This window comes from Zeus faber (assembly GCF_960531495.2).
Source record: "Zeus faber genome assembly, chromosome: 5".
Classification (NCBI taxonomy): Eukaryota; Metazoa; Chordata; class Actinopteri; order Zeiformes; family Zeidae; genus Zeus; species Zeus faber.
This window is the reverse complement of record NC_137192.1, coordinates 28,532,999-28,557,998: the sequence shown is the minus strand read 5'-3', so window position 1 is coordinate 28,557,998 and position 25,000 is coordinate 28,532,999. Positions and strand designations below refer to the sequence as shown.

General features: G+C 46.3%; 3 protein-coding genes across 3 annotated transcripts in view; 2 read left to right on the top strand and 1 right to left on the bottom strand.

Annotated features, from left to right (window-relative positions):
* The window catches only part of LOC307230835 (RNA-binding protein Musashi homolog 1-like), a 25,346-nt gene extending 18,616 nt beyond the window's left edge, over nucleotides 1-6,730 (top strand). The window contains exons 8-14 of the mRNA XM_080001285.1: nucleotides 385-467; nucleotides 749-866; nucleotides 1,487-1,567; nucleotides 2,288-2,344; nucleotides 3,164-3,223; nucleotides 3,884-4,035; nucleotides 4,187-6,730. Of these exons, the coding sequence (XP_079857411.1) occupies nucleotides 385-467; nucleotides 749-866; nucleotides 1,487-1,567; nucleotides 2,288-2,344; nucleotides 3,164-3,223; nucleotides 3,884-4,035; nucleotides 4,187-4,228 (593 nt within the window). The 3' untranslated portion in view covers nucleotides 4,229-6,730. The remainder of the gene's footprint in view (nucleotides 1-384; nucleotides 468-748; nucleotides 867-1,486; nucleotides 1,568-2,287; nucleotides 2,345-3,163; nucleotides 3,224-3,883; nucleotides 4,036-4,186) is intronic.
* A 3,452-nt stretch (nucleotides 6,731-10,182) lies between these two features.
* Nucleotides 10,183-11,595, top strand: LOC307230964 (transmembrane protein 233-like). Its single transcript, XM_080001471.1, has 3 exons — nucleotides 10,183-10,608; nucleotides 11,341-11,475; nucleotides 11,569-11,595. The coding sequence occupies exons 1-3, from the start codon at nucleotides 10,423-10,425 to the stop codon at nucleotides 11,578-11,580; spliced, it is 333 nt and encodes a 110-aa protein (XP_079857597.1). The 5' UTR covers nucleotides 10,183-10,422; the 3' UTR covers nucleotides 11,581-11,595.
* Nucleotides 11,596-21,520: 9,925 nt separating this feature from the next.
* Nucleotides 21,521-25,000, bottom strand: part of dnai1.2 (dynein, axonemal, intermediate chain 1, paralog 2) — a 23,089-nt gene continuing 19,609 nt past the window's right edge. Inside the window, exon 20 of the mRNA XM_080001103.1 lies at nucleotides 21,521-24,088. Within this exon, the coding sequence (XP_079857229.1) occupies nucleotides 23,990-24,088 (99 nt within the window). The 3' untranslated portion in view covers nucleotides 21,521-23,989. The remainder of the gene's footprint in view (nucleotides 24,089-25,000) is intronic.

Here is a 25,000-nt window from a genome sequence, read left to right as displayed (position 1 = left end):
GGGGCCGCCTTTTCCTGGCAAGAATGCAAAGATCGGACACGCTCAAGCTTGGAAAGGCGGCTGCGGTGAATTTGGTAAAAAAAAAAATAATACAATTTTTTTTTAAAAAGCGCCGTAGCTCATTGTGCTCGGTAAACCGGAAAATTCACAATAAAGGGACAGTGCCCTTGGGGTACCATCCCATCCCAAAAGTACCCCGCCCCACCCGCCGAGTGACCGAGACCACAAAAGAAGACGAGCGGGTCGGGGGAGGGCGCGGTCCGCCCGGCTCTCGGCCGCCTCATGGACTCGCACTTTTAACGGTGATGTCTGAGGAGCCGTCCCCTCCACGGTCGGCCTGGAAACCCGTCAAACCGACACGGCGTGCTCCGATCTGTGTTCCAGGCTTCGGCTTCGTCACCTTCGAGAACGAGGACGTGGTGGAGAAGGTGTGTGAGATCCACTTCCACGAGCTCAACAACAAGATGGTGCGTATGTTTTTATACCGTACACAGTCACAGCGGTGATTCGGGGATTGAGATTGAAAAGTGAGGGGAAACATGAACCTTTGTGATGGATGTGAACCGTTAAAAGGGTGGGATTCTCTCGGGCGCCGTCGGTGGAATTAACCCGTGGATTTTGGGGCTTTCGAGCTTGAGCTGCCTCCGTGTTTGTTTTTCCACCAGGATGCGGAGTGATTAAGCGCGATCGCTTATCTCCACGTCTGAGGGAATTTATGAATGGATAATTATCCCCCCCGCCCCCGCAGGTCGAGTGTAAGAAGGCGCAGCCCAAGGAAGTGATGTCACCGACCGGCTCGGCGAGGGGGCGCTCACGAGTGATGCCCTACGGCATGGACGCCTTCATGCTGGGCATCGGCATGCTGGGTAAGACCCGGCACATCATCACCACCAGGTCCACACCGGTGCCATGTCTATTCACTGTCTGGGTCCAGGTGCCCGGGCGGGGGCGTCGCCATCTCACATCCCCGGCAAATTTTAGCCCGGTGCCTTCCTGACACCATCTTTACGTCTCCTATCTCCAGCGTGGCGACGCCGATCCTCCGCCAGGATCCGCCGTCGTTTCTCCGAGCCACAAAACGTCCGTAGTCACGTTAGGAAGAACGCGCCTCTTTGAAGGGAGGTGTTTTTAAATGGTTGAAGCTGTTGTGCAGGGTGGTGTTCACTCAGTCATAGCCTTCATTTAACCTCGGGGAACGTCTAGGCCACAGTTTACACAGACTGTTCGACTTTTTCGATTTTTTTGGTTCTTCAAGCCGTGGCGGCCGTGCCCAGAGGAGCCACGCCGCGGTGTGTTGTTGTTTGGCGCCCTCTACTGGACGTATCAGTTTAGAAGCGTCGGTTGACCGCCGACCGCCCACCACAGCGGCGCCGGCTCCGGTGGGCCGGCTGAGCGTAAATGACGAGGGAGGTTGGCGCAGGGACGGGGTGGAGTCCTCACTCTGCACAGGTTCTGTTCTGACGAGTGTCTGTCCCCGCCGCCGCAGGCTACCCGGGCTTCCAGGCAACCACCTACACCAGGAGCAGTTACTCCGGCATCGCGCCCGGTTACACTTATCAGTTCCCTGGTACGTGCACGCATTCTCACTTTGTGTTTCTATAAGTCAAATGTCAAAAGTCAAATGAAAGGAATGGAAGGAAGGTTTTGTCATGAATATGACGTACACTGAATAAATATTCAATGTTTATGTATCACATACTCCTACATAAGAGCATGCATATGTGCAGTGAAATGTGTGTACCTGCAATCTACGTCTTCTGACTGTATTTATTATTGTCAGGGCTGTGTCGAGCCTTTGACTCAATGATTTATTGTCAAAAAAAAACAAATAATTTCAATTAACAATGGAATTGTCTTTTTTGATCTTTTGATGCCACTATCATAGCATTAGACTGCGATGGATGAATAATGCACGGGCACTTCACGAAAGGAGACGTTAATTGACGTTGAATATCTGACATGAAATTGGGCTTGACGTGTTCATTGATGTGACGCGGTAGCTTTGCGTTCCATTTGTTGCAACGTTTCAAAAGAATTGGACGGAAACTCAAAACTGCGGAAATCAAACGTTTTTCCACAAGATTGTCGCCTCAGCCGATCGGCTCCAATAAGCGCGATCGGGCGACGATGTGACAGTTGTGACGAATGATTACACAAAGCTTCCTCACGAACCTCCCGCCGCGGCGCCTTCTTCGGGCGGCGCTCGCCGGCGGGGTCCCTCTCCCGGCTCATCGCCGCCGCCGTGCTCACCCCAAGCTCTCCCTCTCGACCCCTTCTCTGTCTCCAGAGTTCCATTTAGAGCGGACCCCCCTGCTGACATCGTCCCACCCCGCTGAGCTGGCAGGTCAGTGGTCCTCACCGCTCGTCCGGTGGCACGGCTGGGCCTCTACTGTGTCCTTCACTGCTTTGCATCTCACTTTAGGGTTTTTCATTTTTAAAACGATTAATCCTGAAGCGAAAAACTAGGAGTGAACTAAGTAGCTTTTAAATGGCTGAGTAGACTGTGAACTATCCAAAATGATTTAAGTATCAGTGAAAACACACGGTTATGGAAGTGTACATGATCATCAAATCATCCTTTACACTTAAATTGTTATTGTCTTATGAGACAGGGTCCTCAACCAGCTGCTGCAGCTCTCCTCACCTTTAGCTCCATCTAGTGGTGACAATTTGCACCTGCATGTTTTTTTTTGTTGTTGTACACCTTCCCCAGCGTAATCTGTTGTATGTGTTTATTTTTTAAAACACTGACAAAGCCAAAGAAACCCAATATATATATATTTTTTAATTTGATCTATTGCAACCTGTGCGAAAGGGACGAAGACGGAGAGACGTTGCAGCAAGTGTAAGACGAGATAAAAGTCGGCTTGCTGCGGTCGTCCTTCAAACGCTGCGCGACGTGTCGTCCACGTTCTGACCCTCCCGTCACAACGCGGCGACAGATGTCGGAGCAGATGTAAAACGGCAGAAACTCAGCCATGTCTGAAGGCCAGTCTCATTCCCATGATGTCGCTTGATATGTCGATTGAAAAAAAGAAAAAAAAAGGGGGCGAATAACTCAGCGATGATGACGGTCACAGTGAGATGACATCCAGGACGACGGGGACAACGGGGAGTGCTTGGATTTTAAAGGTAAAAACTAAATATTTGCTCTGTCTACCAGCCATTCCCCTGACTGCGTATGGACCAATGGCAGCAGCGGCAGCAGCAGCGGTTGTAAGAGGTATGTGTGTGTGTGTGCGTGTGAGTGTGTCCGTGTGTCGTAGTGTTAATGGCTCGCTCAGGCGTCATCACCTCGATCAGCCGTTCTCGACGGCCGGGTCCCGATCCAAAAGTGGGTCACGGGTTAATTTTGGGTGGACCGCGAATGCGCACGTTTTAAAGCGGACCTTGTTTCGGATGATGTGCTGTTGTCGGGTCGTGAAACGTGACAAAAGTAACTCGCGGTCGAGTGTAATATTTAACAATATAAAGTATTTTTAAATGAGTATAGAAATGCTCCCACGCACCTTGCTGAGAATGCTCAGGGCCCGGTCAGATGATGTGGAGTTTAAAAGACGAGTAAAGCATGTTACACTAGGAACCAAGATGCAAATGGTTGTTTCAGGAAGCGACGCTGAAACTAAATGCAAATGGGAAAGTGCTTGAAAAAAATAATAAACTCTGGAGGCCGCTCCCGGCATGCAAGTACAGTGAACATCCCACAATGCAGCTGTGTCACAGAAGCCACGGTTACAACCCAAAGCGGCTGCGAATCACGTAACAGTTTTTAATGGACCTGCTGTGTCCACTCTATTCATAGTGTCCGCCGAAGAAGGGGGAAAACCAGTGTCTTTCACCGCCAAACCCGGTGTGTTTGTCCCCCTCCCGCTCCGCGCTCTAGGCTCCACCCCTTCTCGCACGGCCGGCTTCCTGGGAACCAGCAGCCCCGGGCCGATGGCTGACCTGTATGCCGCCGCCAATCAGGACTCGGTCGGCAGTTACATCAGCGCCGCCAGCCCCGCCCCCAGCACAGGCTTCGGCCACGGTCTCGGGGTAGGTCGCGCACACACACACACACACACACATACACACACACACACACACACGGGAGAAAGAGCCCATGCATGGACGGACACATTTACACACATTATAGGGAAACAGCAACATGCAGCTGGTAATTGAATGTGTACTTATGTGTCCCCAGGGTCCGCTGATTGCGACTGCCTTCACTAATGGCTACCACTGAGCAGACTCAGGTCACTGAACACGGGACGGGTTCTCTCTCTCTCTCTCTATCGCTCTCTCTTGCTCTCCCTATCCCTCTTTCTCTATCTCGCTCTTTCTCTCTCCCTCTTTCTCTCTCTCTCTCTCTCTCTCTCTCTCTCTCCCTCTTTCTCTCTCTCTCTCCCTCCCTCTCTCTCTCTGTCTTCTGCTGTTGAGCCAATCAAACTGCTGGGCGCCCTCCCGAGCCGACGTCGGATTTGGCGGCCGCCGGCCCCCCCCCCCCCCCCCCCCCACGCCGGCGCGCAGGCTTCGCGTGACTCCACCCACCGACCGAAGATCTTTCTTTTTCTTTTTATTTATTTTTTTACATTTTCAAATTTTTTTTTTTCTTCTTCTTCCGCGTTCCCCTCGCGCCGAGCTCTCGCTTCTTTTTATTTCCCTCTCTCTTCTGATCTCACTTCCACGCGACACCCCGCTCCCTCCCTCACCCCCTCCCCCTATAGGCTGAGATGTAGATTTCCAGCAGATCCTTTCTTTCACGTTTGCAGCAGCTTTATAATAAGAAAACTGCAACAACAAAACGAGAAGTCGTTCGTTGTCCGTCGCGACAAAGTACTGAGAGGACGGTTACGGTTACGTTATGGTTTTCTTTTTTTAAATGTTATGATATTTCATTGTAAGGTGTCGTCTCTCGATTAGATATTCGATCCTGCCGAGGGGAGAAATGAAAGGCTGTGCTACCGGGGGCGTTCATCCGCTAGAAGGGGAACCCGACTGTTCCAACGAGTCAGAGTCCAACGCAGCGAGTCAATTCCTTTTTATTTTTTATTTTTTAAGGAAAAAAAAAAGTGTCACAGGAAACATGATAAAAGAACCAACTAAAATGTATATTTTGTTAGTCTTTAAAAGCAAACCTTTGTAATATTGTTATTAATATTGACGGTAATAATGATAATCTGTAAGGTATTTTATTCTTTAATTGGTTTTAAAGCAATGTTTTTATGTCTTCCTGTAAGATATTGTAAATAGGCATCAGGGGAGGGACGGGGGGTGAAAGGGGTTTACGGGGCCAGTTGGCATGCCATTGACTGGTTGGGAAAAAAAAAGTTAAAGGTACTGGCGGTAATTTAACTCCGGTTAAATCACTGAGGGGCCAATTCACGAAAGGATTGCGCGGCTCCTGCGGCCGCTAAAACCTGCACAAATAACAGAAGAAGCCAGCGTCTCGTTCACAAAGCACCCCGACAACGGAGGAACGCACCGCTAACTGCGCCGGCACGTAAATGGCGTCTCGGGCCGCCGGTGCTATCTGCACGTAATTAAATTGGGCATTATTCATACATTTGGTGCACAATTAGCCCCTTTCTATGCAAATGAGGCTCACTGCAAAAAATGTCCAATTCACAAACAGCGGTGCTAATAGCCACACCCAGTTGGAGTGACGTTATCACCGTCTGCAGAGAGCTGGTGGTAACTGCACAAACACTGACAAAAAAAGAAATAACAGGCAGCGGTGCCCCCCACGCCCAGACGTTACAGTGATCTGTAAATAGTATTTTGACATTATTATGATGATAATTATTTCTGTCGCGGCCTCCGAAGACAGCGGCGCCTTGAAGGGGCAGCAGTCGGCGGTGGCCTCCAAAACGCACTCCCGAAGCAGCCCGTTGAAACTTTGAATAACTCATTGCACAAGAAAGGGCGTGACAAGCGTTGACAAAAACGTTTCCATTAGACTCAAAAAGATATCGAAAAAAAATAAATAACTGGAAGTCAGAGGGAACAGGGATAAAGTGGTGAAAAATTGGCATCAAACCGCAGCTGGCATGGAACCCCGCAGGACCACGGAAAAGTGAACCTTGTGGTAGAATAAAATGTATTAAGTAAACTAAGTCAATTGGAATCTAAAAGTGCAGCGTGTTTGAATCCGGACGTGTCCGCGCTGTCATCTCATCAGCGCAGCGTCTTTCGGGTACGTCGGGACGGCGCAGATAGCGGAGGCAATTGAGGCGCGGCTCGCGGCGCTATTAGCGGCCGCCGCCCATTCTTTGTGAACTGGCCCCTGAGTTTGGTCATCTCACTGCATCTCAGTATGCGTATGACACGTACGCGTACAAATTGGGGAGAGCGTTCGATCGCGGTTGGCGATCCCACCGCCACCCAGGCACAATGCTACGCACATCTTGGAGGTGGATTTCAAACCAAACGTCACACACGCACGCACACACACACACACACACACACACACACGCCGCGTTAAATGATTCCGATAGCTCTCAGCGGTTCCCATCTTCACGTTCATCGCTCGACTCTAAACTGCTGATTTGGGGCGGACTTAGCACAGAGATTCTTCACGTTCGACCGAATCCTGGAGAACGGTTACAAATGCTCTTACGACGAGACGTCTCGAACCTTTAATTCACACATGAACTGCATGTATATCCCCTTCACGTTTTCTTTTCTAAGGACGCTTGGCCAAGGAAGAAAGAAAGACAAAAGATCTTTAATGACAGTTGATGGTTTTTGGGAAACATGGAAGGGGGCTGAGGTTGGGGGTGGGGGGTGGGGGGTGGTGTATGGGTTTGCGGGTTGACTGCCTCTATTTGGAATGGATTATATATACATATATATATATTTTTGCTCAATTTCCTTCGTAACCTTTTTTTTTTTGTTTGTTTGTTTTTCTTGCCATTCTCTTTTGGGGTGATGTCAGCCGCCAAAAAAAAAAAAAAAAAAAAAAATGAAGGACATTCTGAAGCAAGTCTAAAAAAAAAACACAAAAAAAACATCACGGTCATGTTTTGTCCTTTATACTACGATTGTAGGAGCGTGATCATGATGGTCTGAGCGTGTGTGAGCGAATGTTTGTGCGCATTCATCGATGTGTAATACGGAACTACTTTTGGCGGCGAAGGAGCATTTCCTTTATCGCCATTTTCGGTACTGAAAGAAAAAGAAAAAAAAAAAAAAAAAAAGATTGCCCGGTTCCATTCTGGTCTTAAGCCCTTTTCATTTCCTCGTCACAACTTCTGCATTATCCGCTGGCGAAAGCGTGTTTTACGGTTATAGCGTACGTCTTTTTGATCCCCTGCAACCCCCATACTTCACTGTCCGTATACATTTTTGGAGACTCGGAATCCCCAACCGGCCAGGGCGAGGAACCAGACATGGAACGGGGCCTCTTCCCAGGCTGCTCGGCGGAGGGGTCCTCCGTCTAGACGGCTCGGGGCGCAGGGGGAGGAAATTGCTGGAGCGACTTAGATATTCAAAAAGGAGAGATTTCCACGCGATCCACGCCGGAGCCTCCGCCCCGCGCCTCCACCGCTCGCCGCGGGTCTGAGTGGAAACAGGCGGAGCCTCTCTCTTTTCCGCATGAACCTCCCGAGTCCCGGGCCGAGGCGCGAGCGCCTCTCCCCGAAAAATGTCTGGAACACGACATAAAACTACTGCTGGACACCAACACTGTAACTTTTTAACTTACAATGAAGCAATAAGTTATTTTTTACCTTACAAATGATAATAATGCTATTATTGGTAATAGGAGACGACGTTGACAATTCTGCGGCATTAAGACTTATTTTCAGAAAAAAAAAGTAACTATATTTTTCTGTTTTCAAATCTTGTTCCCCTTGTACAGTGATTTTTTGATGTTTTTATTTTGTTTGTGTTGATGTGAGGAAAACGGCCGATGCCCAGGACAGAGCTGGAAGCTCTGGCGACGAGCCCTTGAACAACAATTGAAGAAAAAAACGATCACGTGGGCACGTTTCCTACCGAGCTTTATCACAATAATTTACTTTTTTTTTTTTTTTTTTTTTTTTTTCTCTTTTTTTCTTTTTTTCTCTTTGGAGCTTTTTGATTTTAAAATTCCTAATAAATTATTCTAAAGCATTTTGTCTTGGTTTGACTGATTGGTGGATCGTGCACGCAGCTGGTCAGTTTATTGGTTCGGGTCTGTGGTTCTCAACGTGGGGTCCTTCAAGAGGTTCCAGGGGGTCAAATGTCACCGTTGGAGAACGTACAACACTGACTGTTTTGATCCTAGTTTCGCTGTTATCTCCCAGCTGTAGTATAGTAAACACCGCGTTCCAAATTTTTATGCAAATGATATTTTTCTCTAATTTTCTTAAATAGTCGATGCAAATGACAGGCAGTTTAATGTTCAAGTCGTCAACCGTTAGGATATACTTTGAATGTTACTGAACAAACCTCCCAATGATAACAGTATTTTTTTCCAAAATAAAAAACTCAAAATGCAAAACATTTCATAGGTTGTAAAGACCTGAAAATGGTCATTTGTTGAATGTGCAGCATTAGGAGGTCATATTTACTGAAATCGAAAGCTATTTCAATCAAAAACATCTTAACAGGCCACGTTACATGTCAACAGAGGAGCCTTCTTTGATATCACCCTCACAATTCTTGCATCCACTGAACTTGTGAGTTTTTGGAGAGTTTCTGCTTGAATTTCTTTGCAGGACGTCAGAACAGCCTCCCAGAGCTGCTGTTTTGATGCCAACTGCCTCCCACCCTCATAGATCTTTTGCTTGAGGATGCTCCAAAGGTTCTCAATAGGGTTGAGGTCAGGGGAGGATGGGGCCACATCATGAGTTTCTCTCCTTTTATGCCCATAGCAGCCAATGACACAGAGGTATTCTTTGCAGCATGAGATGGTGCATTGTCAGGCATGAAGATGATTCACGGTTCTTCTTTTTGTATCATGGAAGAAAGTGGTCAGTCAGAAACTCTAATACTTTGCCGAGTTCAATTTCACACCTTCAGGGGCCCTAAAGGGGCCTCCCAGCTCTCTCCCCATGATTCTGGCCCACAACATGACTCCGCCACCTTCTTGCCGACGTCGCAGCCTTGTAGGGCCCACATGGTGGCCATCCACCAACCATTCACTACTCCATCCATCTGCACCATCCAGGGTTGCACGGCACTCATCAGTAAACAAGGGGCCCAATAGTAGGTTTATGCACAACTGCAAGCCTCTGGAGGATCCTACACCTTGAGGTTGCCGGGACTCCAGAGGCACCAGCAGCTTCAAATACCTGTTTGCTGGTTTGTAACGGCATTTTAGCAGCTGCTCTCTAAATCGGATGAACTTCTCTGGCAGAAACCTTCCTCATTATTTATCTGCATGAACCCGTCTGTGCTCTGCCACAAATCTCTTCACAGTACGATGATCACGCCTAAGTTTTCGTGAAATATCTAATGTTTTCATGCCTTGTCTAAGGCATTGCACTATTTGACGCTTTTTCGGCAGCAGAAAGATCCTTTTTCTTTCCCATGTTGCTTGAAACCTGTGGCCTGCTTAATAATGCGGAACGTCCTTCTTAAGTAGTTTTCCTTTATTTGGGCTCAGCTGGCAAACTAATTACCACAGGTGTCTGAGATTGATTCCAGTGATCCAAAGAGCCCTGGGACACAATACCATCCATGAGTTTAATTGAAATACAAAAAATCAAATGTTTATGACACTTAAATCCAATTGCATAATAATTTGGAACGCAGTGTAGACACTAAATCATATCTATCTTGCATAAAAAAATCTTCTCAGATCGGGGTCCCGGAGACAAAATCTTATGAGACGTGGTACCTGGCCTGATGTGCATCAAATTGAGCGTCCTTGATGTCAGAAAGGTGCAGAATGAACCGGTTGAGGATGGATCTTCATAAACCCAAAGGGAAGAGAGAAGGAGCAAAAAGTAGCACAATACCGGCCCCATGTCTGTTACATATCTCTTGGCCGCTCCAGGGACCATTTTGTACGTCGGGACCTTCTGTCCGGTTTGGTTTCTGGAAGATGGCAGCGGTGGAAAACCGAGTCTGGTCACTCACACCTCTCCGCCCGGCACGGGGACTGGACAGCGGCCAATGCGGGGCGGGGAAGGATCCCTTACCATCTCAACGCTCCCCTCCCTGGCACGCGGCCGGCTATGCTGCCGCACAGAGGTGGATCAGGACGAGCTGTGGGAGAGAAGCACATCAACAAACACATCTCGCCCTCTCGCTCGCCCTCGGATCAGGCCCTCGGATCGGCCCTCGGATCAGGCCCTCGGATCAGGCCCTCGGATCAGGCCCTCGGATCAGACCCTCGGTCGGGGTTCGCCCCGGCCGCCTAGAAAGCCGCTTTCTCGAGCGCGGAGCTTCGGATGGTCTGCCGAGTTGCTTTGGGGTGCGTTTCCGTCTGATCCCCTCGCGTCGGGCGCGATGTCCCCCGGGGCCCCGGGCTCGGAGGCGAAGGGCTCGCCGAGAGGGAGCGCCCTTTTCGACGGCAGCTCCATCGAAGAGCAGGAGCTGCCACCTCCGCTCCGCAGCTACCTCTGTCTGACCATCATCACCTGCTTCTGCCCGGCTTACCCCATCAACATCTTAGCCCTGGTGTTCTCAATCATGGTAAGTTCACAAATAAAAGCCCAAAGACATTCACATCGAGGTTAAATACATATAACTTAGAATGCAGAGCAAAATAAGGATAGCTATGCTTTGGTCTAAGAAACTTTTTTCGTATGAATCAATAGTCCAATGTCTTCCAAATGACATGGACCACTATGCGGATATACAGTATGTATACGTGTTTATGATATTGTCATGTGTGATTCAGGTCACGAGACAGATAAAGGTCAAAAAATGAATTAAAAAATTAGTTACTTCTTCAAACCACAAAATGACTTACACTTGGACAGGGATTTTAAGTATCTGCTGCTCTTCGCAAAATAGTTCTAGAGACGAGCTGTGTCTGTGTTGTTGAAATTACCGCTTGTTACCAATAGTGGGCAGGATTTCACAAAGAGTGGCAACTATTCCTCAGTCAACCTTTAAAAAAATACAAATCTGGAAAGCAGAGCTTCTGTTGGCAGCTTTAAAGAAGAAAAGCCACTGATCCACAGGTTGCCTGGAACCCAGATTATGAGTTAACGGTTCCTAGTTTTAAAGTTAATAACAATGACTATTACTCACTAATTTGCTTGCTGCTAAACCGTGGATATAGCTTTCCGTGTGAGCTTTTAATTGGGCAAAATCAAAAAAAAAAAAACCCCAAAAAAACGGAAGGAAAAACAGGAGATTTGCGAGCCCTAACGTTATTATATATTTAGTACAATTTAGTATGCCCGCTGTGGTTTCCAGTCCAGGAACAGCTATTTCGCCGGGGACTACGACGGATCCAGGCAGCTGGGGAGGAACGCTCTGTGCGTCGCCGTCGCCTCCATCGCCATCGGCCTCCTCATCGTGGCCGTCGTCTGTGCCGTCCACTTCACCAACGTAAGCTGGCGTTTTCGTAATAATAAAGCAATGCGGACGTCACCAGCCGGATTTGGCTGGGTGTACATCATACGTGCTCTCCCTCTGTCGCAGCTGGACTTCTAGTTTAAAAAAAAAGGGCGGACGGATGGAAGCGGGGAAATCGGTAGAAAGGGATATCCTGTGGAGGGCGCGACGACTGTTCGGTGAGTTGCGGATCGGCCCTGAAGGACCTGGTCACCGAGGCCTGTACAAGGAACCTTAGAAAAAAGGTGGACCCGTGAACCCTGACCCCTGACCCCCACGACCCCTGTTCTCACCTTTTCTCCTCGTCTTTGTGCCCCCGAAGACAGCCCGGGCCACTGACGTTTTGACAAATAAGGCAGCTTCCTCGTGAGCCCTGGGCCACTCCCCTCTGTGGTCATTTTCTGCTTGATTGGTGTCATGTCATATTGTCTCTATATGTGTTATATGTTATTGCTTTGTTAAAAAGAATGACCTGTTGTACTGTATGCACAGGCATACACGCTGTATCCAACACATAGTGTATTTGTCTGATGACATTTTTGTAAGAATAAAAGCGTCTTGTAACTTCCTTTTTGTTGAAAGGGATTTTTGAAGTTATGCATGTAGTTTATATGAAATCAGCATTTCAGAAAATATGTATTAAAAAAGCCATTTAGGATTAAAAAAAAGGTATATATAAGATGAATAATATTATTTCTGTATTAAAATAAATTAATATGAATTATTATAATGTGTTTTTGTGTTGTTGGCTCCAACATAATAAATAAAAAAGGGGAAAAAAAAAAGAAAAACATTTGCCACTCTCTATAAATGCGAGGATTTTGGGACCTAGAAACCTGGCCTTAATCATGAACGTGTGAGAGCACCATCAGCTTAACACAACAACCTGCTTACGATGATCGCAATCTGCTACGTGGGGAAGAAGTTGTAGTTTGATATGTCACAATATATCCCCGTCTAAATATAGCAGAATGTTTCCAGACCAGAATGTTTAGTCACCCAGCAGTCACATACTCAAGGAGAAAACACACAGACTGACCTAGTTGAAATTACTAAAACATCTGAATATACAGAACATTCAAGATAAAAGATTAAAAAATATGCAAATGATTCAGATTAGATTAGTTCAAGGAGGAGGGGTCTGGTTCTTTGTATCCAATGCTATTTTGTATGTATGCTATGTTGTATCCCTCCAAGGAATCAAGCCAAATGTTGTTTCTAAGATTATTATTATTATTATTGTTATTATTCATAATAATAATAATAATAATAATAAAAACAAGTCAGCTGGAGCCTGTGTATTGCTGCCTGCAGCTATATTTATTATTATTATTATTATTATTATTATTATTATTATTATTATTATTATTATTATTATTAATAATAATAATAATAATAACAATAAAAAAAAAAAATATAGCTGCAGGCAGCAATACACAGGATTCAGCTTATTTTTTTTAGATAAGTATTACAGTTTTCTTTGTTTTCTGTGAAATGCATCACAATTCACTTAACGTACAAACATCAAACATGGTGGGGTAAGGTTGTGTAGTTCCATCCATAGAATATTTTTTTAGAATATCGTGACTGACCTGGACATGTACACATAATGAAGTTACGTCCATGTCATTTCATGAATCTAACTTTCATGGCATTACATATGAAACAGTTCCAGTTCAACGAGACGTCAAACATTGATTTTAATTTGTAATTTTGACATAGATGTGTGAGACAGGTCAGTTCTAAATAATTGTTCCAAATAGCTGAGTTTATAGTTTTGATATAGTTTATAAGTCAAAAGTAGATGGTGTTTTTAAAAGAGAATTCTTTATAACGACAGCTTGATATTTTTCATGTATCTGGTGCTCTATCAATTGGCATCGCAATATTATCCAACACAGAGACATATTGATTTACACCAATACAGCCAGTAAATAGATTTACATACTTTATTTGGAATGTTGTATGAAACATAATTTGTCTTGTTGGCAATTCTGTAATTGCAATATAATCTCTTCCTGGAACACTATCATTTATTCTACCAGACCTTTTCATATCCTGATAAATATGATTTCCTTTAATCAAAACATCATCTAGGTCATTTTGTGTCCATGTGCAAACATTCTGACACTTGTTTTTAAGAACTGCTGTTAAACTCATAGCTGCACATTGTTTATTTCTGGAGTCTCCAAATTGTAAATCATCCTGGTGAAATGAGCCTCTTAACACTGGGAATCAACACTTACATTGAAAGTTTTTCCATTAGCATTTTTTTCAACTGATTTTTTTTTAATATTGTGACTGACCTTGACGACTGGATTTTTGGACAATGGCTTCTTTATCGTCTTAGATTTTCATCTATTTTTCGGCATCTGTAAGAATAACAAAATAACTTTTGTAATTACTTTTCATAACAATAACAATAAATACATTTAATTTAAAAAATATATAAAATACATGTTATTTGTAATTACCACTTTATTGTACTTTTTACATTAATAATATACAATTGTAAAATTCAGTTTAATAGATTACTTGTCTGTATTGTAATGCAGAGAACATTTATGTAACTTAACCAAACTTAATTTTTCTGAAATAATTTGTCAAGATCTCAAACACTTTCTGGCTTTTCATTACAGAAAAGCCAGATAGTGCACAATAGTTACTGAACCGAACATACGTAATAGCTAACTTAATTCCTACGTAGCAACTAACTGAAACTAACTGATTCCTGAAACGTAATGCAGTTAGTGAATAGAATAATATAAATAAAATAAAATAAAAATTTAACAAGATAGGCTATTTTATTAAACAAGATAGGCTGGGATAGACTATTTGTATATACAGATATGTGCAGTAATAATATTTACAGTATAGTATACAACAGTACGACACAGCAATTAAGTAACACAGAACAGAACAGCAATACAGCACAGTATGCACTAACCCAGAACAGTGGTACAGTATGCAGTACAGTATGCTACATGTGTGTGAGTGTCTCAGTGCTTTTTGTTAGGACCCCTGGTGAGTTCAGCGTTGACAGTTCTTATGGCTTGGGGGAAGGAACTCCGTCTCAATCTCTCTGTCCTCGCTGTGTGACTGCGGAGGCGCTTGCCCGACCGCAGCAGCTGGAACAGTCCGTTGTTGGGGTGGTGAGGATCCTTCATGATCCTACGGGCTCTGCTACGACACCTCCTGGTGTATAACTCCTGCAAGGGGGGGAGGGTAGTTCCAGTGGTACGTTCGGCTGAACGCACCACGCAGGGCCCGCCTGTCCTGAGCAGTACAGCTTCCAAACTAGGCAGTGGTGTTGCCCTGTCAGGATGCTCTCCAACGCTCCAGAGTAGAAGAACTTGAGGATCCCCAACGAGACCCTGAATTTCCTCAGCTGCCTGAGGTGGTAAAGACGCTGCCTCGCCATTCTCACCAGAGTGTCCATATTAAATCCACCGTGATGTGGACTCCCAGGTACTTGAAGCTGCTCACCCTGTTGACAGAAGTCCCATTAATCACCACCGTCCTCGGTTGTAATCCCCTCCTAAAGTCCACAATCAGCTCCTTAGTTTTTGCTGACGTTCAGATGGAGGCTGTTGTCCTGGCACCAGAGTGACAGGTCAGCCACCTCCTTGCTGGAGGCCTTCTCATCGTCGTCAGTGATCAGACCCACCACGACGGTGTCGTCAGCAAACTTGATGATGGTGTTGGAGGTGGACCTGGCCACACAGTCATGTGTGTACATGGAGTACAGTAGGGGGCTGAGGACGCAGCCCTGGGAGGGGATCCTGTGTTCAGGGTGAGGGAACTGGACATGTGCCTTCCCACCCTTAGCACCTGGGCCGGGCTGAGAGGAAGTCCAGGATCCAGGCACACAGCGGAGTGCTCAGTTCTAGTTCCCGCAGCTTGACAGCCAGTCTGTTGGAGACTGCGGTATTGAAAGCTGAACTGTAGTCAATGAACAGCAATCTTGCATAGGCTCCCTTCTGGCCAGCAAGGTGTGTGAGCGTGGTGTGCAGTACCTGGGAGACCGCATCGGGAGGGAGGCGCAGATGTAATTCTTAATCAGTCTCTCGAAGCACTTCATGATCACCGAGGTGAGGGCCACCGGACAGTAGTCATTCAAGGAGGCTGGAGATGCGATCTTCGGAACAGGAATGACGGCTCGACCAGGGTGGCATTGAATATCCTCGTGAGCACCGGGCTAGCTGGTTAGCATAGGATGTCAGTACTCGCCCAGATATGTGATCTGGGCCCGCAGCTTTCCGGGTGTTCACCCGCATCAGAGCCCTCCTGACGTCATGCTCAGACACTGAGAGTGCGCGCTCATCCCCAGCGGTGTAACTCCAATTAGCTGGCGAGCCAGCGGTGCTGTTGCCAGACTCAAACCGCGCAAAAAAGGAGTTCCAGATGGCGAAAAAAAGCTGAAAATCTAAGACGATAAAGAAGCCATTGTTCAAAAAGCCTGTCTTCAAGGTCTTTCATAATATACTGCAACAAAAAAAAGTACTATGGGTGCAACTCCACGATGTGATGTTTGTAAGTTGTAATGCATTTCACAGAAACCAAGAAACTGTAACTAAATGAAGTGGACCCTGTGTATTGCTGCCTGCAGATATATTTAATCATTATTATTATTATTATTATTATTATTTATAATAATAATTGTTTCTCTTTGACCTTTTTTCGGGCTAAAAGTATCTGAAACATATCAACCGCAATAGGCACAGACATGGTTGAGGCCTCGTTGGAACCGGGACATTTCAGACGTCGTTGTCATTCAAGTTTGCTCTATAACGCTCTACATTTGGAGCAGAAATTAGTGAAAAACTGTTGTTATTTTACCGGAAGTAGAAGAAGGTTGAGCCGATTTGATTCGTTTCAGGAGCGGGACGCTTTGTGACGTCCTCATCCGGAGTTATATAAGTCCAAGCTTCGTCTCTTGGAACACATTTGCATCCAGCGACTTGCGACGCGCAGACAGACAACTTGAGCCGATGCTGCGTTTAAAGGAAACTCGCTAAACTGTAGCTCGTGCTGCGCAAAACACCCGAAAACTATAATCGGTCACAGAAGGGGTTTTCGCGCCGCAGGAAGTTCTGAGAACCTTGGGAGGAACCGTCCCTTTCTTTTGTGTCCGCACCGCATGATCCGGGAAGGATTGTGATTGTTAAAACACCGTTCTTGATGTATATTTAAACTGAACGACAGGAAGAGGAACATTCAGTGATGTCAGGGCACGGTGATCGGTCGTACACATGAGCCCAAGAAACACTCGTGAAAAAACACATGAAAAATTTGATACTTAATTTCAAGTAAACATGTCTTTATTTATACACAATGTATTTCAAAAACATTAAACGTAAAAGTAATAATGTAAAGGCTGATCACTGCATTACAGAAACTCCTGAAAATTGTGCCTAACATGACTAAACTGGACCCTGTGTATTGCTGCCTGCAGCTGTGTTTATTATTATTATTATTATTATTAGACTCCACATCCAGAGGGTGGTGCTCTAAGCAACTATCATTTTACCCCAGATTCCCAAATGATGAATGGCGTCATACCGTTGATTTATTCATCTTCTATCAGGACACCATCAGACTGACCTTTTAATGGCGACATTGATTTTAATTAGAGGAGATGATTATTTCTCCTCTGATGCTTTCAAATGTCACAGCAAATAGTTATTGAGATCATTTGTCATGAACATGGATATGCCTGTTTCCAAGGGCGTATGCATATTTACATTTTTGGAGCAGAGGCTTTATTGACCGGTATTAACTTTTGATTCGACTTGGCTTTGTCACTGGGTTCCAGCCACATGACTCGAGGTAACTCATCAGGTTTCATAGAATAGAATAAAACTGACCATAAGGAGGATTTAGAGGAAAATAAAAACAAGAAGAGATAAGGGAAAATGTCATGAAAGTATCACTATTACAGTGGCGGCAATCAGCGGTCACTTATATCTGAACAATGAAGCTGTCTGTTAATAATGACCACTGTCACGAGCAAACACTTCTCCGCCTGGATTCATGTCCCTCGCATCACCCTGCCCACATGCTAATGGTTAACAACAGTAAATAGGTTAGTGATATGTAGGGTGAATAAATCAATAATATTTCTCAATCTATTCTTTTATTTAGTAGCTGTGCAATAAGCGAGATAATGTGCAGCCAGCCGGGAATTATCGCAAAATAACGCCCTTTAGAGTGACGCGAGGCGCTGATCACCCTGTCAGGGCTTATTTTTCCATTATGACCGACTGGCTGCACATTATCCCATCATTACACCTCACAAATCTCCCTCAACAGAAGCAAGTGACTCACATACATCACGTTACAGCGAGTTCATGCGATTTCAGAATTTCATTTCATCTGAGATATGAGAAGGACGTCATATCTTTTCTTTATAATGACACCTCTGAGCCCAAGCTGAGGCTGCGACTCTCTGTCCTACGTGTGCTTCCTTCTGTCAACATTATGGCTAACTATGAGATATATACACACACTAACAGACACACGCACGGGCACACACGCATTCATCCTTAATGTTTATGCTATAAAATGTTTCACATTAGAATACGGGAGTGAGGAATACAACTAAAACAATATTAGAATATTATGTTTTGGATCAATACTTTTGAAATATTGTTGAAATCCGTGATACGCTGTCGTAAAGCGCCGGGAGTCATTTTGATAAAGAATAAATATACTGAATAAAATGCGCTGCATGGAATGCCCTAGTTTTGGTGTGAGGGCTGCGCCGTTTAAATTTAGATTCAACCTAATGCCAACACAAATCTAATAACGCCTTATTTCCCTGGGGTTGGTTCCTAACGGGTGTGTGGGAGACCTTTTATTTCACTCCATTCAGGGACTTGAGTGGTTTTATTTTTTTCTACTTTGCAAAGTTTAAATAACGACCATAAAGTAGGATTGTGAAAAAGTTCTGTGCAGGGTGTGATTGAGAACAGCTGACCAAGTACTTTCAACGTTGGCGCAAAAGAAAAGGAATAAGAGCAATTTACCTTCCTGTTATTTGTCTTCGAGCTCGACATTTAAATCGGGGCACTTCGGGACTGAACACGACTTATATGGAAACAACTCTTCAAAGTATTTAAGGTAACAGAGCCTATAATGCGGTGTAAAGTCCTGTAGCTTTTCTTCTCATGCAAATCCTGACGACAAGTTACAAAAACAACTGTTCGGGTGGTGCCAGAGTAGTTCGCAAATATAAACAGACATAGATATTAATCCAGATTATTAAACTCAAGAAAGAGTCATTCCATGAAAGGAGCGCCATGCGGGTCGACAACATTTAATGGAGTTGATAAAGCACAATCATCTGCCAAACTAAAATCTATGAATTTAAAGTTAGTTATGAACATACTTTATGAGAAAATGTTATTAAAAGTGAATAATAATATTTTTGTTTTTGTTTTTGTTTTCAAAAGACTTTCATGTAGCATCACAAATTATATAATATTACAGAATTGAAGATGTATTACCATCACAATTTATTTTTTATTTTTTAGTCGTAAATCTCTTTCCCCAAATATAATCATTTATTTGTGTCCCTCAGTTTAACTTTACCTTGAAGAATTTAGAGGGGCTCAATTCAAAAGCTGGTAAAGGATGATGTTATTTATTACAATTTATTTTTATTATTTTATTTTTTATTTGTATTTTGTTGTTGTATTTTATTTATTATAATTTGACGTTACTTTCCACCGTCGGATTTGTACTACACATTCTACTACACGAATTTTTTCTGAACGAATATTCAGAAAAAAAATCGTCATGATTCCTAAATGCCAATTGATCGGTGTGAAACCTCTGTCCAGGCCTGCCCCTGGGCAGCTGGGCAAGAGAGTGACTGAGAAAGTCTGCCCGTCACGTATGTGGCTTTTTTTGTTTCATTAAATTATGAAACGGAGCAAAATAAATTCTTCTTTACGATAAAAACACTGTTTTTATTGGTTTTGTTTGGAGAAGCAGGGAACGCATCCTGCCCACCCAACCAACTTTTGGTTGGGTGGGCAAGATGCACGTGTAACTTTCGATTGGGTGGCCAAATCTCCTTTTTAATCTTGCTTTTACAGGAACATAATAATTGCTGGTCTCCCTGGGTCCCCCTCGCAGCTGGGCCCCAGAAAGCTTTCCCTTTTTTCCCCCCCTTATGGGGCGGCCCCGCCTGTGTCCTAAATATTAGAAATAGTAGTAGAAATAATGTGTGAGAATGGAAGAAAGAACAATTCCGAAAGCCTCAAATTGGTCCTAAAAGGAGGCGTATCCACCCATTACCGGTGGGATCACAGACCTCCATAGGGCCTTCGTTTGGGGCCTCTGTCAGAAACAGCGCGACATGCTGCGCTGCGCCGGCCCTCGGCTCCTCCCACCGCCGCCGCGTAAAAAAGAAAAAAAAAAAAGCACAAAAAAAAAGCAACCCCCGAAACAATTTGTTATCTGGCCCTGAGGACTCCACGCGCTGGGACGCCAGCCGGAAGTCATTGTCTGGGCTGACAGCCTGTTTTGTTTGTTCGCTGCACTCCCCCGTCCTCCCCCTCCAACCCCCGCCCCCCGCCCACAACTCTCCCCCGTCTGCCGCAGGAGTTGTGTGCAATTACGCAGCTTTTCCTCCGGTCCGCTTGGTATCACCACTGACATCCACTGACACCGCCCCATCCACCTCCCCCCTCCTCCCTCTCCCTCCGCACCCCCCCCCCCCCTCCCCTAACCGCTGTTGGAGAGCCCTCCCTCACGGACGGCGTGGAGCCCTGTCTCGTCTTCGAGCCCTCGGTGAAGCACGGGAGGAGGAGGGAGAGGGAGGGAAAGGGAAAGAGAGAGCGAGAGGGAGACAGAGCAGAGCACAGTGGAGCTTTTGGGAAGGAGAGACGGCGTCCGACACCGGGAGAGGACTGGCTCGCACAGTTGCATTCTTCGACAGAACCCAAAACGCTGCCAGAATCGGAGGTAAGGACACACAATACTTGGGTTTACGAAGTACAATGTGGAGGAAAAAGCATTTTTTTTTGTGTGTGTGCGCGTGTTATTCTAACCGCATATTATTCTTAGGCTTTCTAAGAATAACGTGAAGACGGGTTCCCACTGCGGCTCAGGGGAGAACCGGTTACGGGGCGAGTTTTTTGGTCTTTCGGGAAACCGTCTCGATTTTCGGCGAACATCGCTTCATGATGGACCCTTTCCGTCCGACAGGTTCGAGGACGCAATCCCCGCCGGCACCAACGCCCCGTGACCGTCCGACACAAAACGAAGCCGGAAGCACGGCCGGTGGCTCGGCGTCCCGGCGGCGCGAGCTTCCAAACTTTTGCTTTGCCTGGAACAGCAGCACGGAGCCCAGAAAGGATAGAGTCCAGCAGAGAGAGAGAGAGAGAGAGGGAGAGGGAGAGGGAGAGAGGGGTAAATTATTCATTCAGGCTGTGGCTTTGCCATTCACTCAGGTTGTGGAGGAGCTGGAGTGGAGTGGCTCCATCAGGAGGCGACTGGACCCCCGCAAGAAACACAGGCTTCTTCAGAAACAAACCATCTCAATCAGGGAAAAAAAAACATTCAATATGCTTCAAAGTCGAGGGCTCCACTCAAATATTTATCTCCCGGATAGTTTCCTGAGTCGAGTATAGGAACGACAGTTGTGAACGTACAAGGTGACATTATTGGCCCTCCGCATGACGACGGCGTTCTCTGTGTGTGTGCCTACGGCTGAGCACCTACTTTTATCGCCAAATTACATTTTTCACCTTTCTCACAAAAAGGCCTCAGTGGAAAGTTTCAAAAACTTTTGAAAGGAGTATTGATTGTTGGATTGTACCATTACACTACTCTGAGTGTGTTTGTGTATGTTTGTATAACCGTGCGTTTCCCCCACACTGACGAATCACTTCTTTCTCAGAGACCAGACGGTAAACTGTGCATCAAATGTCTTCTCACCGGCAAGAACCACCTAAGAGGGTTTGATGTCAAGACATTTTTGCGGTAATCACTCTGTTCTGTTTCCCATTCCAGACGTTCTTTTGGATCTGTGAGAAGGTGGTCAACCTCCCAACACCGAGCGTGGCCTAAGGAAGCCGCAAAGAAACAACACGGGAGCACTGCCCTGCGAGGGAGGGAAACTGGACCGGACATCCCATCCCGTGTGGAATCCCTCTTTAACCCCAGGAAGGAAGCCTGAAGAGCAGTGAGACAGATGGAGTCGCGCCGCACAGATAGTGCAGTGTTTGTCTCTCCTCCGCCACTGACGTACGCAGATCACCACGGAACATAAAAACCCAGTGTCGTTTCATTTTTACACCCAAGCTTCCCGCTGTGAACTCCTTTATGGATTCCGCGGAGACCCCGACGCTGCGACTGTCCACGGCGGCGCTGGTGGCCATAGCCTGCAACGCCTTTGTCGCCGTCCTGCTCCTGCTGCTCTTCCTCATTCTGTGCCGAGCCTGCAAGGTGCCCTCCAGCCAGGAGAGGCTGCCGGTGCTGGCCCCGGGCGCCGGCCAAGCCCACCAGACGGAGCACAAGTACCTGTTGACGTCCTGACTGGTGCCAAAAGACGCCTCAGATCCGGAGGTCGGGGGCCGACAGCGGGGCAGGGGACAACCCCTGCCGCAGCACGGGCGACCGGCCCGTCGGAGGTATATGTGAGACATGGCCGCTTCCACGCCGCCGTCCTTCGCACGATTTAGTTGCCGCGTCAAGACGAGCGTGAACACATGCGGACGCCTATATACACTTTAAACACACACACCCGCACAGTCGAAAAAGGTCTGGGCTGGCTGGATAAGCGGGAGCCAAACTCAGTCACAGAGAAAGGAACATTCAGTATGCAAAATTCACCCGGCCGTTGTCGTTGGAGTGTTCTAAATTTAGCCTCTCATTTCATACTTCAGGAAGGGGGAAAAAAAAAAAAAAAAGAAAAGAAAAACCATTGCATTGCCGGGAACAGTGACTTCGGACAGTCGAGTGCCTGCGCCTGCGCCTGCGCCTGCGTCCGGTCAGTGGCGAGCACCGGCGATCGGTGAAGCATAGCGCCCGGCGGACATGGTTACGTAAGGAGCGGGGAGGCTTTCGCTGAGCTTTGCGTCCTCTTCAGTGAAGGCCCCGACTCCGGCCCCGTCAACATGGCCCCCTCTGAGTGAGCAGGAGGACTCCTACGGAATTTCACCTCCTGCAGAAAAAAAAACAAAAAACAAAAAAACAAAGGCGCCGACGTCCATGTTTGGATGACGACCGGCGGCGTGTTCCTGATCCGCCCTGCCGACACCGGCCCAAGGAGGAGGGACGTGGACTGACTTCAAAATAAGTAGGGAAGCTTGGAAGGTCCTGAACTAAAAAGAATCTACCACTAATAGCGATTTTTTTTAATGTGTATTTCCGGTGATGTAGTTCATTTAAGGCACTGAACGGAAGCTGTATTGGTTCAGAATAACCGTTGCTGAGTGAATGGGCAGATTCCAGATTTTGATACGGGAGCCCTGCAATAAGCAGCCGAGCTCAACGATGTGTTTCAGGCCCTGGCTTAAAAACACCACGACGACAAAAGACGAACACGACGCAAAAGCGAAGAGAAAAAACTGCGCAAAAGCATTTCTGCGGCGCGACAGTCGTTGTGGAAGCTACGCCTACGGCGCAAACACACCCGGCGGCTGGAGCCATTCGTAACGTCCCGTCTGTAAAGACAAAGATCTGATTAAGGATTCCCTCCAACTGAAGAAGATGAAGTCATGAATCACAGTTAATCAGAGGCGTCCGAGCTCTTTATAGCAGAGGAAAGTGTGTGTGTGTGTGTGTGTGTGTGTGTGTGTGTGTGTGTGTGTGTGTGTGTGTGTGTGTGCGTGTGCGTGCGTGCGTCCAGGACAGCGTGTGATTCCAGCCTCTCCGCAGAGCTCCTCTCCGCCGAAGGACAGGATCATTAAGAGAGACGGGAAATGAGAGCAGTGAAGACGGGCGGCAGCGGCGAATCCCGCGTCGTCCCAGACGGGGTATTAAAAGCCTTTTGCCTGCTCCTCCCCGGACGGCCGCCCGGGGCGCGACGCGTGCGTGCCGAGCGGGACGCCACGCCCGGGCCTCGGAGAACAAACGAATAAATGTTCCAGCGTTTTAATTAATCGCCCCGCTGTGGATTGTTTCCTCGCTTGCGGCCGCTCCCCGCCCACCCCTCTTGTCTCTCTTTGACTTCTACCATGCGTAGTGTTATTGACGTGTTATTACTGTGTTGTCACTGGTACGGAGGTAAACCTGCAGCAGGTCCACAATACTGACTGGTTGACGAAGAAACATATTTAACGGGATATCTGAAACACAAAGCTGACATTAGGAGCATCGATTTTTGAATAAATCTATTCAAAATTCACCCGTGTTTCTCGTTTTCTTGCTGACGTCATCAACGCGGTTACAGAAATCTGGCAGGCGACGATGTGGTACAACAGGGTTTATTGGGTTATTGGTTTATTCCATTATTAACAGTCTGCGTAGGAATTACGGGGCGCTTTATTCCGTTCTACACCGAGTCGTCCAGTTCCCTCAGCAGACTGAGGATCCTCTCCATCTTGGCGATCTCCACCTCTGGACCCTTGGGAACCTCTTGACCCTTTTTGGCCTGGATGTGAGAAACAAACAAACAAACAAACACACGCACGCACGCACACACACACACAATCAGAGAACACTCCACCCTCATCTTAAACAGGACACAAAGATCAGGTCTTTTGTGAAGAACCCTCAGAGGTTCAGATGGCGTTATGACTCTTGCGGAGGCGCGTGGGAAGCAGTGGGATCAAATTCATTTGGAAGGCGCTGTCCCAATGCCGTCGCAGCCGGTGTTGTGCCTCATGTTTTGTTATTTGCTCCTTTTTTCTTTAATTAAAGTTCATCCCCAATCTCTTCAGATGGGAGAAGCTACAATGTCACAGAGGGTTTTTCTCTGTGAGGACGTAAGTAAACGCACGTGCAGTGCGGTGCAACACCATGTGAAAGTTAGAAATGAGTCAAAACAAACCCTTGGTGTGACTCATTTAAAGAATCGGCTGCTGAACGAGGCAAATGTGACGCAGCGCAACACGGCGATCGCTTGAAGCACGTTTGCAAAGTGATTTTACGATGCATTAAAAACCCACAGGTATAATGTGCAGTAGTAGTAGTACATTTAAAAGGGACCTACCGTGCTCCTTTTCCACAAGTGAATGTCGGCTTCCGATGTCCCCAAAATATGTTTTTGAAGGTTTTTTTTTCCCCTGAAGATGCCGCTCAGATGATGCACTCCAACCATTGTGACATGGCTCTAAAAACCCGCCTGTTCTCGAGGGTCTGTGTCTGTGTGTGTCGCATTAAATGTAAATGAGTTGCCCCTAGTTGTGTGAGCCAATGGGGTTTGAGCTTTACTTCCGGGTTCCGTTGTATTTAGTCCGCAAACTTTCACTGATTTCACCGTATCAATCCACCGAAATGTGTTTCTGAACAGATTTGAGGCAAGAAATAAGCAATCCAGTTTCTGAATGTTCATGTTCACTCA